An 18,913-nucleotide genomic window follows, 5' to 3' on the forward strand; every position below is an offset into this window, starting at 1 on the left:
CTTGTACTACACTTCTCTGCCTCCACAGGCCAAGCCCTCAGCCTCCACACAGCCTGCATGCCTGCATGCCTGCCTAGATCTCGTAAAATGTCCTCCAACCTGAAGATCTTCATCCTGGCTCAGAACACCATGTCTCATGCTTTTTAAACTGAGACCCACACAAACACAACACACATACACACATACAACCAGAATACATTTTAGGAAACGAGTTGCCCTTACATGTACTAATGCACTCTGATATTTCCAGATTGATTTTCTATTTTTCTATTCTATTGTTTTAAATGCTGGTCACAAGCCCCTAAAACTGATTTCAGCACCAACTGATAAATGAGTCAAGTCATTAAGTGTGAAATATGCACTTCATTACCACTTGCTCATATTACTCAGCACTGTCCCTCCACAGCTGGACCGGGTCTTGAACTTCTGTGACTCCTACCACACGCCCCAGGTGTTCAACAGCTGCCTGCCTGGCTTTCTCCATGACATCATTACCTTCATCTGCACTGCATCAGGGCTACAAGCTACTTTTGCCTTAGAAATTGTACGTGTCCCTCTAATAGCCCAGTGAAGTGGGGCCCTCACAGATTAATTACTATTTCCATTTGGACCATGACAGACTTGGCCTGATCAGAAAGGTTGTATGACTTGGACAAAGTCACAAAGCTAATAAGTAAGTAGCTGACCCAGGGCTTCCCCTCTGTCACAGTGACCTATATGCTATTTCTAGCTCCCTGGGGAAGGCTGTGGGGAAATCAGGCCCTTCTCCAGATGCTTCTGTGTGGCTCCATCTCTGGCCCCCAAGCCACTGGAGACAGTCTAACCCCCTCCTCCAGTGTTGTGACTGCCCCAGTGAGTGGCCTGCCGGTACCTAGCAATGCTCAGAGACACCAATACACTGGATGGGATGGTTTGCCAGCACAACCTCAGGTGCAGATGGTAAGCCTGGGTAAACTGCCATTTTTTTTTTTTGAGACGGAGTCTTGCTCTGTCGCCCAGGCTGGAGTGCAGTGGCATGATCTCGGCTCACTGCAACCTCCACCTCCCGGGTTTAAGTGATTCTCTTGGTTCAGCATCCCAAGTAGCTGGGGCACCACCACACCCAGCTAATTTTTGTATTTTTAGTAGAGACGGGGTTTCACCATGTTGGCCAGGATGGTCTCAATCTCTTGACCATGTGATCCACCCGCCTCAGCCTCCCAAAGTGCTGGGATGACAGGCATGAGCCACCGCACCCGGCCAGGGCAATCTGCCATTTGCTGGCAACCCCAGCTTCTAAGGAGGAAAGGCTCAGAGGAGACAAAGGTGGCACCTAATCACAGATCTTGTCAGGCTCCTGGACTGGAACAGGCTTAGCCATGCTGTGCCATGTCATGGTCCAAGGCAGCAGTGACACTCTGCTGACCCCATTCTCTGTAGGTTCCCAGTTTCCTAGCGTTCTCCCAAAACCCAGAGGCTTGAGGCTTCCAAAAGTTCAGAAGGACAAGACTGCTTCCCAGGCTACTGAGACCAAGGGCTGGGGTTCTCTCTTCCCTTGTCCTTCTAGACATCTGCTTTCTGCCCAAGCACATCTCAGCACCTCTGGCTAGGCAGGTTCAGCAAGGGCAGTGTCCATGCCCATCACCTCCTTATCCTAGCCTGTCGTGGGAGATAAATCTTGATACCAAGGAACCCGTCTAAACCCTCCTCCAAACCTCACTCCCTGAACCAGCCCAAACAAAGAGAAATACACCCTAAGCAGAAAGTCTGAGGTCACAGACCACAGGACTGATCCTCCTCTCACCCATAGGGGAAACCAGGTGGGGTGTAGGGGAGAATAAATAGAGTGGGGACTTGAAGTTAGCTGAGCTAGGTACTCCAGTTCTACCATCTACTAACTGGGAGACCATGTGCAAAACGTGACAACTTCTTCATCTTTCAGTGGGGTCATAACGCACAACTCATCTCTTATAGGGCTGCAATGAGGAATAAATGTGTACAAGGGCCCAGCCTGGTGGGTGGCCAGCAAATGGTAGCTATTAGGTGACTGGTATTTGCGGCTTAACTAGCAATTTCACATCTCTTTTCTCATCTGACTGGTCCCCATACACAGGCCTTTGAGGAAGGCAGGGCATGATTACCACCATTTTACTCATGAAGCAATTGAGGCTCTGAGAGATTACTTAATTTGCTCAATGGTAAACAAATTCTAACTCCTGGCCGCTGATCCAAGCTCTACCGCTTTACAGCTGTGTGAAACAGGGCTGGCTGCTTTGCTCTCTGAGCTTCCAGTTCCTCATCTGTAACCCAGGAGGAATGCCACCTCCTCAGAGAACATTGGTAAACATGATGTGAGGCAATTAAGAGCTGACACTTTCATGCGCTGGCCGTGTACTAGCTCTGCCAAGCACTACACAGGCACACAATCCCCCAAGGAAATAGCTTTAATTATCTCCATTTAATAGACAAGAACACTAAGATTCAGCACAGTGGAGTAATATGCCCAAGGTTACGTAGCCTAGAAGTAGAGGCTGCCACCTGAGCACTAAACTATCCAAGACATATAAAGTCCCCCGCTCATACCATGGCTTCAATCCCTGTCACATTCCCTTCCCTCTTCTTATCACCCTCTGTGCCGAGAAAGGCACGGGTGAATAACGTGAAAAAAACCCCTCACACTTGGGTCTCCAGGATGGAGAGGAGGCAGTTGGAGGAAGTCCCACCAAAGTGTGGAAAATTGGGAAGTGGATGTGCAGGGGAAGCATGGCCAATCACCGATCCAGAGGGTTTCCCTCTCCACCCAGAGCCTGAAAGTGAAGTGAGGACAAACAAAAGGCTGACCTGTTTTGCATACTAGGCAACAACCTCTGGAGTTCACTACCCTAAGAGGTGGTAATGAATGAAGGTATAAATGGCTTTTAGACCAGTTCCATAAGAAGTGATGATGAGAAACCAAAGGCAGGAGAGGGTAGGCTGGTGGTGTGCAAATGGCTGTCAGGACTGGGAAACCTATGAGATCATGCAGTGAGGCCATCCCCTCCCCAGAAGGTAAGCGGTCTGCCTGACGCCACAAACTCTGTGAGTTGGTAGGAAAAAGGAAGAGGATCTGCAGCAGCCTGGCACTCCCTTCTGGGGCCCGGCCACCCCTGCCTAGGAGCCGGCTGGCAGTGTCCAGGCTCCCTGTCTGAGTGAGAGAGTCTGGCTTGCTTCACTCTCCCTCCTTCCCAGTGCAGGCTAATTCTGGGGCTGCCTGTCTTTCCCATGAGGAATTCCCTGGCTCTGCTCCTTCTAGTGCTGGGTCAGTGCACAATGGTAAACAGGTTCTCTCCACCCTTCACTGGCCTTGGTGCCCTGGACCTCTGCCCAGCTCTCTACTCTGCTCAGCTCCACCCTACTCAGTGTGAGAAATGGTTCCTTTAGCACTAGCCTTGCTGGCTCCCAAAAAGAAAAACCAAGGTGTCTACCTTCCTCTGATGCACTCATCTAGGGAAGGGCGTAGACCACAGAGAAACTCCCAAGCAGCTCTCCCTGACAACTGCGGAAAGGTATTAGATAGGGTCTCGCTCTGTCGCCCAAGATGGAGTGCAGTGGCATGATCTCGGCTCACTGCAGCCTCTGCCTCCTGGGCTTAAGCCATCCTCCCACCTCAGCCTCTCGAGTAGCTGGGACCATAGGCTCATGCTACCATGCCCCACTAAGTTTTGTATTTTTTGTAGAGACAAGGTTTCACCGTGTTGCCCAGGCTAGTCTCAAACTCCTGGGCTCAAGTGATCTGCCTGCATCAGCCTCCCAAAGTGTTGGGATTACAGGTATTAGTGACTGAGTGCCGCCCGAGACTATTCTCAACAGAAGACATCTTTTCTCCAAATCCCAGCTCCTACCAGGCAGAGTGCTGCTTGAAATTCCCTTGCTGGTGACTGAGTCCTTGGATCACAGTCTCACTGCAGGCACCCAGGGGCCACCCTGACTCATCCTTACCAAACTGCTAGATCTCATTGATAGATCTTACCAAAATTAGTCTTGACTCACTGTTTATATAAGGCCCCTCCTCTACCCAGACTCGTCCATGGCTCCCTACTGCCCTCATTATCCAACAGAAACCTCAGACCCTGTAGCTGGGCATTACGGCACACGCCCTGTCATCCCAGCTGCTCGGGAGACTGAAGTGGGAGGATCACTTGAGCTCAGGAGTTTGAAGCTGCAGTGAACCATGATTGTGCCACTGCACCCTAGACTGGGCCACTGGGTCACAGGGCAAGACCTTTTCTCAAAACAAACAAACAAACAAACACAAAACAAAGAACAATAATAACAACAACAACAACACAAAAAACAAAGAAACTTCAGGCCCTGGCTCTCAAGGCCCTCCTGTTCCCCTGCACATCCCTTTCTCCCCTAGTCCCATCTCTATAAGCCCCTACCCCTGAGCCATCTTCCTTCAACCCCCATTCAATTTTGGTGCCATCATCTTGGGAAGCATCATTCCGAACTCCCTCTCATCTCTACAAAGCCCCTCCTAACTACTCCAGGGACAGAACACAATCAGGCCCTCATTATATTCCATGCACACCTTTCTAGAGCCTGTGTTCCAGGCCCTGAATCTACAAAGATGAATAAAATGTGGTCCCTGCCCTTGAGGAGGTCAATCTGGCAGCAACAAACAGGTAGGTAAATAACACACAGAGAAGAAGTGCCATCACAGGAGCATGTAGAAGGGGCTAGGAGACTGCAAAAAGACCCCAGGGTGAGGATGGGCTGTTTAGAGAAAGCTTTAAAGGGGAGTTGACTTTTGAATTGGGGTTTGAAGGGTGACAGGAAGTAGCTAGGCTGAGAAAGGGGAAAGAACACACCAGGCAAAACACTCAGTATGTTCAAATGCTAGTTAATAGAAGAGGGAATGGCTTGTTTGGGGAATGTGAGCAGTCCAGTGGGACAGGTGGAGCTTCTCCACCTAAGGGCTGTTCTGCAGAGGCAGCATTTCATGAGAAGGCGCGTTCCTGGAGGGCAGGGGCTCTCTTGGCCTCATTCTCTGTAGTGTGTCCCAAGCCTGATACCTAGCTGGTGCTCAATAAATGTGTGTGTGTGTGTGTGTGTGTTGTTATTGTTGTTTTGAGACGAAGTCTTGCTCTGTCACCCAGGCTGGAGTGCAGTGGCGCAATCTCGGCTCACTGCAACCTCCGCCTCCCGGGTTCAAGCTATTCTCCTGCCTCAGCCTCCTGAGTAGCTGGGACTACAGGTGTGCGCCACCACGCCCAGCTAATTTTTTTTTTTTTTTTTAGCAGAGACGGGGTTTCACCATGTTGGCCAGGATGGTCTCGATCTCCTGACCTCATGATCCACCCACCTCAGCCTCCCAAAGTGTGGGGATTACAGGCATGAGCCACCATGCCTGGCCAACAAATGTGTGTGTTGAGTGATTCATGAGCTTGGTGACCTCAGACACTCTGAATTTCATTAAGTGTTGTCAGCAGTGAAAAGGGAATATGCTCCTCTACCTTGATATCAGGTGGGTAAAGCATAGTAAGAACTTGATAAAGAAAAGCATTCCCTCTCTGGCCTGGTACCAGCTCTAGATCTTCCTCAAAGCCCAGCACAGGGCTGAGCACAGATCTGCTTGATGATGGCATTTTATAACATTACAATTCTAATATTCAATTAACTTAACTGAATGTCTGTTATAACACCAGACGCTTGCTATGCACCAGACACTGTGTTCAGCACTTAACTTACATTATTTCATTTAATCCTGACAAGCCCATGAGATAAGTCCTCTAATTATCAACTCCCTTTTGTGAATAAGGAAACTCAGGTTCTTCAGAAAGACAATAACTGGCCAAAGTCCAAGTCAAGCAGGGGATGGCACTGGAAAGTGAATCCGGGCACTGCTCATCTCTCCCTCTGTCACTCAACTCCACCACCAAGTGCTGTCCAGTAGGCTGGGTATACACAGCCTTGCTCCTGAGGAGCTTGGAGCTCAGTGGACTCAGAGGCACAAGCTGTGTGATGCTTGGCAAGTCACTTTGCCTCTCTGGGACTTGGTTTCTGCTTCTTAAAATGGGGACTATGATGATAAATACTCTCACAGAATTAAACGAGGTGATGTAGGTGAAAGCCTCGTCCACCATACAGGCTCCTCTGTGAAATGGCATTACTGTGACTATCCTGGGAGGATGGAGGGGGTCACTCAGAAGCAGAACAGGAAGCTCAGGATGAAAGTCTACATGGTGCCAGGCACAGTAGCTCACGCCTATACTCCCAACATTTTGGGAGGCAGAGGCCAGAGGACTGCTTGAGGCCAGGAGTTTGAGACCAGCCTGGGCAAGAGAGTGAGACCCTGTCTCTACAAAATTCTTTTAAAAATTAGCCAGGCATAGTGCTGCATGTCTGTAGTCGTAGCTACTCAGGAGGCTGAGGTGGAAGATTGCTTGAGCCCAGGAGTTCAAGGCTGCAGTGAGCCATAATTATGCCACTGCACTCCAGCCTGGGTGACAGAGGGAGACCCTGACTCAAAAAAAAAAAAAAAAACCCCACCAAAAAACCACAAAAAAAACACAGAGGAGGGTGGTGGTAATTATTAAGCAAACTCAGACTCCTTCCCCAAGTGACTACCACCACCCAGGAGGACAGAGGCCCCGGGCAGCACTCTGGTTGCAAGCCTTGAGTGGAATCTTTCGGGAGGCCCACCTTTGCTCTTACTTCTGCTTATCTTTACAGACCAAGGAAAGGGAAGGTCAGGCCCTCAGATCACAGCCCTGCTCCAGATGACTCAGCGAGGAACTCACGGGGGGATTCCCAACCTGCCCTGGAAGGCCAGGAAGCTCCAGACCACAAGCTGAGTGGGACTGGCTCCTGCCTAACCTCCACGGTCGTGGGGTAGGTTGGAAGAGCACGTGAGGGAAGCCAGATTTTCATCCCAAAGCTGCATTGCTCCCTTACCATTATGCTAAATGTCTGAGGTAAAATCTCAGAGGGTAATTTACACTCGAATTGTGAGAGCCGCCATGTTCCACAGAGCCCTTACTTTGTGACAGACACTGTGCTGGGTGCTTTACCAACAACATCTCCCTTAATCCTAATAATACTCCTGCTCCCAATGCCACCGCCACACCCAGCTAATTTTTTTGTATTTTTAGTAGAGATACGGTTTCGCTATGTTGCCCAGGCTGGTCTTGAACTCCTGGACTGAAGTGATCTGTCCACCTTGGCCTCCCAGAGTACTGGGATTATAGGCGTGAGCCACAGTGCCCAGCCTAGGTTCTCTTTGTGAAGCCAAGCGAAGATGAAAGGGAAAGCAGCAGCATTCTCCAAAAGTGGCTGGCCGCGGAAGATCGCTTCTGGACTCACAGTGTCCAAGGCCCAAAGCACTGAGTAGGGACAGGAGTTCTCCAAACTTATGCTCCTTCACTGGGTCACTCACGACCCAGCTACTCCTGCCTTGTCTTGGGGTACATATGAGGAGCTGTGTGTGGAGTCCTGGGACAGGAATTGTGTCATCCATCATGACAACTTAGCAACAAAAACAACCTGAAAAGCCTGGTAGGAGAAGTGCAGACACTTGGGGCCGGGCTGAAGTCCTAAGACTGGGACAGGAAGGGGAGGAGGAGAGGCCACACAGTGGTCACCAACTTTGGTAAGATGGGAAATTAGGAAGGAGGAATGCTGGGTGCCAGGCCCTGTTCCATCACTTGCTCACCCTTGGTTTCCTTATCAGGAAACAGGGTAAAATAATAGCCTACCAATTTCCCATTGCTCCTATAAGGGTTACTGAGAGGCAGTGGAAATGAAAGCACCTTGCAGACTAAAGAGCTAGATAAATCAAAGCATCCCTTGATTTGATTACATTCCCAAAGTCCTGAGGGACACCGATCCTGCACACAAAGAGAAGTCCAGCCTGGTATGGTAGTTCATGCCTCTAATTCCAGCACTTTGGGAGGCAGAGGCAGGAAGATCACTTGAAGCCAGGAGTTTAAGACCAAGCTGGGCAAAAAAGTAAGACCCTATCTCAATCAATCAATCAGAGAGGTCCTCTCACAAGAGGAACAGAGCATGCTGGGAGCAGTGGCTTCTGTGGCATGTGCCATGGTGACTCCCCTGAACTTGCATGGTACCACATAGAGAACTTCTCAAAGCACTGTTTTTTGTTTTGTTTTGTTTTTTGAGATAGGGTCTCCATTGCCCAGGCTGGAGTGCAGTAGTGCAATAATGGCTCACTGTAGCCTTGATTTCCCAGGCTCAGTGATCCTCCTACCTCAGCCTCCCAAGTAGCTGGGACAACAGCTGCGCACCACTATGCCCAGCTAATTTTTAAATTATGGGATGTAGAGATGGGGTCTCCCTATGTTACTCAGGCTTCAAAACACTTTTCATATACTCCACGGTCAGTCTCAGGATGTCAGATGTAGCTGTCTTCAACACCATCCCACTAAAGCTGCCTTAGTTGGCTGGCACAGTGGCTCATACCTATAATGTAAGCACTTTGGGAGGCTGAGGAGGGAGGATCGCTTGTGCCCAGGAGTTTGAAACCAGCCTGGGCAACATAGTGAGACTCTGTCTCTACAAAAAGTAAAAAAAGTAGCCAGGCATGGTGGCTTCAGCCTGTAATCCTAGCTACTCAGGAGGCTGAGGTGGGAAGATCGCTTGTGCCTGGGAGGCTGAGGCTGCAGTGAGCTGTGATTGCACCACTGCATTCCAGCCTGGGTGACAGAGCCAGACCCTGTCTCTTAAAAACAAACACACGTACACACACACATACAAACTGCGTAGTTTTTATGTGGGGAAAACCGAGGTTAAAAAGATTAAGCAACTTTTGACCGGCATGGTGGCTCATGCCTGTAATCCCAGCATTTTGGAAGGCCAAGGCGGGTGGATCACCTGAGGTCAGGAGTTTGAGACCAACCTGGCCAACATGGCAAAACCCCGTCTCTACTAAAAATGCAAAAATTAGCCGGGCATGGTGGTGGGCACCTAAAACCCCAGCTACTCGGGAGGCTGAGGCATGAGAATCGCTTGAACCGGAAGGCAGAGGTTGCAGTGAGCCAAGATCAATTGTGCCATTTCACTCCAGCCTGCGCAAAAGAGCAAAACTCCATCTCAAAAAAACAAAACAAAACCAAGATTAAGCAACTTTCTCAAGGTCACACAGCTAGTTAGTGGCTCAGTAAAGCATAGGGTTAAGGTCTCCAGATCTCCGTTCAGCAGTATTTGTTTATACTATGCTCCTAATCCAATTATCTCATTTGATCCTCACAATCCTTTGTATACAACCACATCTGGTAACTTCTTTCTCTTTTTAAAATTTTTTTTAGAAATGGGGTCTCGCTCTGTCACCCAGGCTGGAGTGCAGTGGCACAATGCAGCCTCAAACTCCCAGGCTCAGCCTCAGCCTCCGTAGTAGCTAGGACTACCGGCACGTGCCACCATGCCCAGCTAATTTATCTTTTAGAGACAGGGTCTCACTATGTTGACCAGACTGGTTGAAACTACTTGTTTAATGTCTGATTTCCCTGTGAGGGCAAGATCAGATCTATATCCTGAGCCTAGCACAGGGCTACACATATAGTAAGTGCTGGGTGAAAAAAACTGGAAGCATTAGCCCCATGGTTGGGTGAGGGATGTGCCTAAGTCACATATTACAAAGGTCAGTGGTGGAGCCATCACTGACACTCTGACCCTGTGCCTGGTTCAGAGCCCTTTCTCAAACACTAGCCTAAAATCCACATTTCCAGCCAGAATCTCTCACCTCCGGATGCCGCTGGTGGTGCCCCTTGTAAGTGCTGAGGGGTTTGCCTTCTCACAGGTTTTGTCCCAGCCAAGGCACTACCTCTAAGAACAGAATAAAGGTGCTAGGTGAGGTCAAACAAGCCTCCAGTTGCCAAGTGCCTCCCCTTGATCAGTGTATGCTGTGTCCAAAGGCCCAAACCCACCCTTCCCAGTTGCCATACCACCCTAAGGTAGGTTTTCCATGTTCTCAGGCCCCAGTCCTCTCTTCTGGTTCTCCTTGCATCCTTTCTTATCATCCAATATGTCTGCCAGGCAGAGACCAGGAAGCTCAACACCGCTTATCCTATTCCTTCCCCAACCAGGTCAGCCAACCCACTCTCCTGCTGGAAGGAGACAAAGAACCCCTTGATGTGCCCTGGGCAAGCCAGCCATACCAGGCACCTTGGGGAGCCCAGAGCTGTGACAACGCAGAGTCACAGCAGCCCACTGCCCTCTTCAGAGGAAGGCCACAGCTGGCCTTGCTTCCCTGTAGCCAGAGGGCTCCAGAATGGACTCTGTAAGAGGCCAAAGCCACTTCAGCTAGTCCAGAGCCTTCCTACCTCTCCATCAGCCCACATGGCAGTCATGAACCAAGCCCTAATGATTTGCCAGCCTCTTTATCCTCACTGCTCCAGACCTCTTCCAGGTCTCACCACAGCCCTTTTAGGCCATCCTTGATTCTCCCAACAGGTCTCACTGCCTGCAGTCCAGCTCCTCTTTATGCCGTCTTCCATGCCAGACCTGGACTAACTTTTATGCAACACAGGAGGCCTCAGCCTGACATTCAAGGCTGGACTCAGACCGCCCAACCCATTTCCTGGACTAACTTTTATGCAACACAAGAGGCCTCAGCCTGACATTCAAGGCTAGACTCGGACTGCCCAACCCATTTCCCTAACCTACCCTTGCTTCGTATCATCCTACTGCCTCCCATTCTTCTGGTCGTATCATCCTACTGCCTCCTGTTCTTCTTGTCATCTCTGCTCTTGGCACACATGCTCAAACGACTGCTTTTGGGAGGGACTTTGCACATGGGCCCCCTCTCATCCAATGGACTGCCCTGCTTTGCCTCTTCTGAAGCCTGGATCAAATGCTACTACTTTCTAGGCTCCTGTAGGTGGGGCTGGCTGCTTTTTCTTCTGTACTCCCAGAGCAACTGCATGCCTCAATGACAGCCTTCATCACTCAACACTGGAAAGATTTGTCTGTGGTTCTATTTTTCAGCAAGTCTGTGAGTGCCTTGAGGGCAATAAAACACAGACATCTTGTTCAGTTCTGTATCTCTTGTCCAAATCACAGGGTCTGACAGAGTAGGTGCTCAATAAATGTGTGGTAAATAAGCTCACTGCTAAGATGGATAAGCTGGCAAAAGTAAGCCTTGGTTTGCTCTCCCAGGCTGCTGGGTCTGCTGAGTATTTCTCTACCTGAAGCGGTGTTGAGTGCTAAGCTATGGCAGCCTCTGAAGACCTGGACAGGGCACAGAATGGAGTAGGGTAGGGTAGGGGGAGGAGAGACAGGAAATGGAAGGATGAGACAGAGAAAGCCAAAGTTGGCAGCTGCCCGGAAATCCTAGGTGGGGGCTTCTAAGCTGGTTAAGTATCGGGAGCATTGACTTGCCAGTGGGGTAGCCAGTACAGTGTTCTCCCTGCTGGAGAGGGTCTCTGGGACCAGGATTGCGGCAATAGATTTACCAGGGGCAGACTAATCAGTTAAAGGAGGCCTCCTACCCCTCAAGTGTACTGTCTGCAGGATAAAGTGATCACCTAGGACAACGGATGGATGATGGCAGGGCCCTGCTCTAGTCGGCAATGCATGCTGAGCCTGTAGGCTCAATTACCTTGACTGAGGAAGAGAAAGGGGAAGAGAATGGTCAGTGCTATGTAGCTAGAGGAGCACTGGGTGACAGTCGGAGGGCCTGGGATCCCTCTCTGGTCTGGCTTCACGGTTCACTAACAGCAAGAGTTCTCCAACCTTCAGATTCCTCACCGGTACAAGCAACATAATCCCTGCCTCATCTACAAAGTAACACTTCTTCCAAAAGGCACAGACTAGATATCAAAGTCAAATGGCCATTATGCAGCATGTTGGGGTCAAGACCAATGCAATCCGGACTCTGGCCTATGGGAGGACTAAATCAGGCCTGATCTGGCCATGCTTCCAGGACCTCTCCAAGGATTTTCCTCCCTGTGCCTTTCTCCTGCTTGATGGCCATGACCTTTCCCTGTACTGAGACCTGCTCTGCCCTCCATACTGGAAGGGGGAGGCAGCCAGATTCCTGCTAACTCCTGCCCTGGGTGTGGGGACCTTAGGGGCCTTAGGGACTTAGGGGCAGTAAGCACCTGGCACCCTGCCTGCTGCCACCTTAGCAAGGTGTAGTCACTACTGGATGCAGTGTCAAGAAACAGGTTCTAGTCCCAGTTCTGCCATTTACCAGCTGGCAAACCTTGGGCACTTTTTCCTCAGTCTTCAGTACGCTCATCCACAGAATGGGGATAATCACCCCTCTCAGGGGAAGTAAGGATTCACCATGGGTTAGGGTTCATTCCTGCCCACAGGGGCTGGGCCTCACTGACACTCATCATTATAGCCAAAGATGGGAAGTAGAAAATGAAAAGATAGAACCACAAGCTGCTCCAGTCTTTAAGAGGGAGAAGAACATTCACTGAGCACCTACCCTGTATTAGTTCATTTAAACCTCAGAATGATCCTGCAAAGTCAGTGTTATCATAACCATTCTGCAGGTGAGAAACTGAGGCTCAAGAGAAGTGAAGCAACATGTCCAAGATCACACAGCCAGCCAGACTCTGGCGCTTGTGTGAGGAGGGAGCACACAGTACCTTCTCTCGCCCACCTCGATATAAACAGATTGGGTGGCTGGGCCACAGCCAGGCCTCACTGCCCCTTGGGAGGTCCTGTTTCAGGCCCAGATGCTGGTAGGACAAAACATCAAGTAGGTGCTACCATCTTATCTCTTTCCCACAGCTTAGAGTTTCCCAGCAGGCGGACACTCAGGCACCTTCCCAGGGTAGCAGCTGGTGTGCCGGCTCCCTCCTTTACCAAGTCAGGTCTTGTCTGAGGACCTAACACTCACAGGGCCACCAAACCGGATTTTCCTTCGAGGCTAAGAAGGGAAAAATGAGAGAAAATGGGAGGGCCTGCAGTCTAGAGTCACAGCCCAGGGCCCCATATGTACAAATGCCTCCTTCCAGATGGGACACCCAGGGACCACCCCAATGCCAGCTCCATGCTCTCCTGGGATCTGTAACGGCTCAAGAAAAGTAGATGCTCTGAGTTTACTAACTAGAGAATAAGGCAAAGAGTCAGAATCTGGCCTGCCAGGAGGGCCCTGACCCCACTCCAATAAAAACTGGCACACAATAAACTATAGGGATGCCAATTAAGCCAGTTCTATGATTTCCAAAGTTGGCTAGTAATGAAAGCCCCAGGGAATGAGAACTAAAGAAGGCAATACTGCTATTCCAGATGTTTCTCCCTGGGCCCAGCTCAGATCCCTTGCTCCCATAACAGGAAGCCAACACCCATGGGATCCCAAAGAGCATAGCTCCTCACCTCATTTGGCCTGCAGACTGGGCGGACTGAGGCTGGATGGGAAGCTCTCAGCCTCAGGAGGCCAGACCTGACAATCACATACGAAAAGGAGAAGAAGGTCAGGGACCACCTCTCTCAGGTCACCTCCCTCGGGCCAGGAGACCTGGTATAAAACTTGTATCCTTCTTTCCCTTCCCAACCACTTCCTCTATGCTACAGAAGGGCCACCAAACAAGTCTGTTCTTCCTGCTCCAAAGTGACAGGAGGAGTATCATCACTCCTCCCACCCTTCCCTGCTGAAAACATGTCTTTTTCCTCAACTGGTCCTTCCTGGGCCTTTTTTTTTTTTTTTTTGAGACACGGTCTCACTGTCTCACCCAGACTGGAGTACAGTGGCATGATCTCAACTCTTTACAACCTCCGCCTCCCAAGCTCAAGCGATTCTCCTGTCTCAGCCTCCTGAGCAGCTGGGATTATGGGTGCGAGCCACTACCGCCTGGCTAATTTTTGTATTTTTAATAGAGACGGGGTTTCACCATGTTGGCCAGGCTGGTCTCAAACTCCTGACCTCAAATGATCTGCCCACCTCGGCCTCCTAAAGTGCTGGGATTATGGCGGTGAACCACTGCACCCGGCCCTTCCTGGGCTTCAATGCCCCACTCGGTCTCCAGCCAAGCCAGAAGAACTAATGCTGTCGGCACTCTCATCTATGCCTATGCCACCCACAGGATCATTTACTGGCAAGCTGCTTTCTTGCCTGTGGCTACTACTCAAAAACAGACAGGGACCATCTCAGTCTCACTAAAGGTTCCCTGCGGAGAAGGCTCAAAAGACAGACAAGGTGAAGAAATGGAAAGGCCTAGGACTGGGAATCAGGAATTCCAGGTTTCTCACAGGCCTCCAGTTTATCCATCTGTATGCTGATGGCCATCTCTAAGGTCACTTTCAGCTTTTTTTTTTTTTTTCAGGCAAGGTCTCCCACGCTGGAGTGTAGTGGCATGATTTCAGCTCACTGTAACCTCCACCTGCCTGGGCTCAAGCAGTCCTCCTACCTCAGCCTCCCAAGTGGCTAGGACTATAGGTGCATGACACCACACCCAATTAACTTTTGTATTTTTTGTAGAGATGGGGTTTCACCATGTTGGCCAGGCTGGTCTTGAACTCCTCGGCTCAAGCGATCGCCTGCCTCAGCCTCCCAAAGTGCTGGAATTACAGGCGTGAGGCACAGCACCCAGTCTTTTTTTTTTTTTTTTTTTTGAGATAGGGTCATGTTCTGTCTCAAGAAAGAGCTGGGTGGAGCACAGTGGCACCATCTTGGCTTACTGCAACCTCCACCTCCTGGGCTCAAGAGATCCTCCCACCTCTCAGCCTCCCAAGTAGCTGGGATTACAGATGCCCACCACAATGCCCAGCTAATTTTTTGTATTTTCTTGTAGAGATGGAGTTTCACCATGTTGCCCAGGCTGGTCTCGAATTCCTGAACTCAAGGAATCCACCTGCCTCAGCCTCCCAAAGTGCTGGGATTATAGGCATGAGCCACCATGCCCTGCCACTTTCAGCTTCCTGACTTGAAATGTCTCCCAGCAAATAAGTATTAATTACTCCACCGCAGGCCTGAGGAGAAAAAGGTGAATGAGCCTCTTCCCAGTCCTGAAGCTAATCAGTCTAATGAACTGGTAATGACAACATACTCTTATCCTTCTGGGCCACTTCTATTAGCCTCATATACTGCTGAGAGAGTCGAAAGCGCTGAGCCAAGTCAGGGAAGGTAAGAGCAGGCAGGTGACTGCTAAGACACTTCTGTTCTACCTGTCTGACACCTGATATCCTGCAGGGACGAAAGGCCATATTTATGGATGGTGAAGGCAGTGGAAACTGTACTGACCTGGGAGTCAGAAACCCTAAGTCCAAGTCCTAGTTCTGCCACTAATATGCTGTGATCTTCAGAAAGTTACTCTTCTCTCTGGGCCTCAGTTTCCTCATCTATGTAAGTAAGGGCTGAGCTGGTCAATCTATTAAGATGCCTTACAGGCCAGGCATGGTGGCTCACGTCTGTAAACCCAGCACTTCGGGGGGCTGAGGTGGGTGGATCGCCTGAGGTCAGGAGTTCAAGACCAGCCTGGCCAACATGGTGAAACTCCATCTCTACTAAAAATATGAAAAATTAGCCAGGCGTGGTGATGGGTGCAATCTCTGCCTCCCAGCTACTCAGGAGGCTGAGACAGGAGAATCACTTGAACCAGGGAGGCAGAGGTTGCAGTGAGTCAAGACTGCACCACTGCACTCCAGCCTGAGTGACAGAGCGAGACTCCGTCTCAAAAAAAAAAGATCCCTTACAGTGCAGTCTATGGTTTTTTTAATCTACTCATGCCATGTAGCTAATAGTCACCTCAGTAAGGTAGCCTGTGACCTGCTTTCTTACCCCCAGGCCTGGCAACTTCCACAACCAAAATGTCTTGAGACAACCTTTGGCCCAGGGTAGCTGAAATGGACCTTTAATCTGGAGTCAGAGTCCCCACCATCTCCACAGTACCCATGAGGGCTAACGTTTCACTTCTCTAGCACAGAACATGGACTCCTAGCCTTCAACCACGAGACTGGGTTCAGGGCGGTCACCCTGAAACTTTCCATAACTTCCCCTCTATGGCCTTGGGCAGGGACTTACTCTTGGCTTTTTTGAAACCACAATATAAATTAAGTAGGGAACATCGAAGCTTTCAGATACCAGAGATTTTAGGTTGACTGACAGGCTCCAGAAAGTGAGGGAAGGAGAGAGGACTGGAGCTGGGATCCCACCTCAGCCCCAGCCCTACAGACAGCAGCCATGTAGAGGGTGTCTGCAGAGCCACATCCCGGGTTTGTGGTTGTGGGGTAAGAAAGACAGATGTCTGGCTGCCTGGTTGGAGACTACAGCCAAAGGGAGGTGCTTCCACTGGGGCCTCACTCTGCCCACAAATACCAGAGATATGCCCTCATTTTTCTCTTCATTTCTCAGACCCTTAGAAGGAAAGAAAGAAAACTAACATTTTCTGGGCGGCTACTTGTGACAAGCGCTGTGCTAGGCACCTTCACGTATCATATACTCACTTAACCCCCAGAGTAATGTTGGGAAGTGGGTGTTACTGTCGCCCTTTACAGTGAGTAAACAGGCTCAGGGATTCAGGATCTTGCCCAAGGTCACAAAGCTAGCAAGTGTAATTCCTAAGTTTGGCCTTTTCCTAATATATCACATTGCTCTGCACCCCAAGATCTGGTTGATTGCCTGATAAGCATGTAGTAGGAACTCTCATGCCCTAGCATTCTCCCACAAATCTGAGCTCTTCCTTCCAAGGTCCCATAAATGCAACTGGGAACTCCTTTCCTAGATCTCAAGACCACACACCTCCCTGGGTCCTAATCCCAGGTGACTGCTTCTCAATTCAAAAACTCCAGGTCCCCACTAAGTTCTCACAAGTGAATCCCTGGGGAACTGTGACAAAGCATCAGTCAGGGTGAGGGTTCAGAATGAGGGGTGCTCTCTCTGAGTCCTGGACTAAACCTAGCCTGCTGTGAGCCAGTAGGGAGATACTGGAGGAGACAGATCCAGTGGGTGAGAGGGAACTCCCCTTAGGGGAGGGGCCTGGATTTCTCCAAGGAAGAAGGAGTCCTGGTGAATAAGAGGCTTTAGGGCTGGGGAAAATCCCGGAAGTGACAGGGGTTCTTAGACAGTTAAAGCGCTTCCATAAGTCATGAGAGAGTCTGGGGTGACCTTGGACAATCTCAATCGGTCAGAGAAAGGGACAAAGGATATTCTCTGGAGTAGGGTCATGGCAGGGCCCCAGGAGCTCCTACTGGTGATTGGGATGGAAAGCACACATCAGGAGGGAGTCTTGTCAGTTCTGTGCACAACACTGGTCTCACGTGACAGGACAGCTGGGATGGGAGTGGGGTATGGAGTCCATCTTTCCTAAGGGGACCGCCAGCCTGTACACATGATCTCTGAGGCCTGGGCTCGGGGGATTCTGTGGGGCAACATGGGGCCCAGCTTGGAGGCAAGGTGCTGTTCCACTGCCCCACATTTCTCTGTCTGCTAGCTGGGTGTCTGGGTGCTCTAGGGATAGGACATCGGGGGGTGCTAATATGAGCAGGGACCCTGCTGTGTCCCTGCCTGCCCCCGTCCCACGCCCAAGATCTGCCCTTGGGAGGAGGCGCATACATACACAGGACATACACAGAGCCCATCTACTGGCTCCTGTGGCTGCTGGAGCTGATGGTCTGTCCTAGTGGTGGGGCTCCCTGTCGCCCTGTAGGTGCTGGGAAGGGGGAGTACCTGCCCACCTGTTGCCAGTGCCAGTGGAGGAAGCTGTGTATGAGGGGGTAGGGGGCCCTTCTCCGACCCTTCCATGAGGAGAAGGGACTGTCTGTCCCAGGATGGAGCTGAGGGGAGGGAGGTGACCAATGTCTGTCCATCCAGAGGTCTGTATGCCTCGAGGAAAGGGTCAGTCTGTCCTGGGAAGGGGCGGGGGCGGGGCAGTCAGTCCTGAAGTCGGTCTGAGGTCTCCTGGTGTGGGGGCAGTGAGGCGGGGAGACAAGGGCGTCTGTGGGTTTCTGGGAGGGGGAGAGATGGAGAATACGTGTCTATGGAGGGGGGCGCCAGCCATCTGGGAGCCTGTCGGGGTGGCAGAAACGATCATCCCTAAGGTCTTGGCGGCAGGGGTTGGTTTGGGGCAGTCTGTCATTCTGTTCCACGGCTGGAAGGAGGGCACAGTCGGTCCTTCCTGGGAGCGAGTCAGTCTGTTCGGAGGGTGGAGGTGGCGGGTGGAGGTGTGGGCCCGTCCGCCTCCTGGGTCGGAAGTAGGACTGCGAAGGGGGCGGGTCTAGGAAGGCAGGGGTGGTGGGGGTGGGGCAGGAGAGGGAACGGGGATTAGTGGTCCCTGCCTGGGAGGGGGACGTGTCGGCAAGTCCCGAGGGCGCCTCCGTCCGTGTCGAGGCCCCTCGCGTGGGTACCCCGCTCAGTTCCGATCCCCGGCGCTACTCACGCGCCCTCGGCGCCCTGCGAGCCCACGATGAAGCCGAACTTGTCGATGCGGCGCTCGGCGAAGCCGTTGGCCTCCGAGTCGGACCCGAGAGAGCTGAGTTCGTCGGTGGTTGCGGCGTCGGGGCCCTGGGCCAGGCTCTCCCGGGTTCCCGACAGGCTTTCCCCGGCCGCGGGCGCGCGCGGCCCATTCTCTCCGTTGCTCTTCGCCATCCCGGCCGCGCCCGCCGCCTGAGCTCCAGCGGCCACCTCAGCCGCCCGGCTGCCGCCGACGCCCCGCCCACGCGCGGCGCCTATTGGCCGCCGGAAGGCCGGGGGCGGGGCTCCAGGCCCACCCGGGAGCTCTCCCCCAACGCCCAATGGGCGCCGCGGACCCCGGGCCCCGCCCACCTTCCCCCGGCGGGCGCCAACAAGACCGAAGTGAGGGGGCGGGGCAGCCGTCACCGCAGCCCTCCCCGCCCTCCTCCGGGCTGCCAATCACAAGAACTCACCTGGACGAGCTCGGGCCTTTCCGGGTTGGCCCCAAGCGGGGCCTGTCACCTACTGCAGAGCGCGAGCCGGAGGCCCAGGGCTTCCTCCATGGATTCCTCATCTGCCTCCTGAGCCCCGCTC

General features: G+C 51.7%; 1 protein-coding gene across 2 annotated transcripts in view; it reads right to left on the reverse strand.

Annotated features, from left to right (window-relative positions):
* Positions 1 to 18,594, reverse strand: part of TBC1D10A (TBC1 domain family member 10A) — a 34,832-nt gene extending 16,238 nt beyond the window's left edge. Inside the window, exon 1 of one of the 2 annotated variants that reach the window (XM_031005594.2) lies at positions 18,306 to 18,594. In XM_031005594.2, the coding sequence (XP_030861454.1) occupies positions 18,306 to 18,514 (209 nt within the window). In that variant the 5' untranslated portion in view covers positions 18,515 to 18,594. Of the gene's footprint in view, positions 1 to 9,718; positions 9,805 to 18,305 lie in introns of those variants that run through there. The other variant, XM_004063268.5, reaches the window with a different exon arrangement.
* Positions 18,595 to 18,913: the final 319 nt, after the last annotated feature.

Source organism: Gorilla gorilla, chromosome 23 (genome assembly GCF_029281585.2).
Source record: "Gorilla gorilla gorilla isolate KB3781 chromosome 23, NHGRI_mGorGor1-v2.1_pri, whole genome shotgun sequence".
Lineage (NCBI taxonomy): Eukaryota > Metazoa > Chordata > Mammalia > Primates > Hominidae > Gorilla > Gorilla gorilla.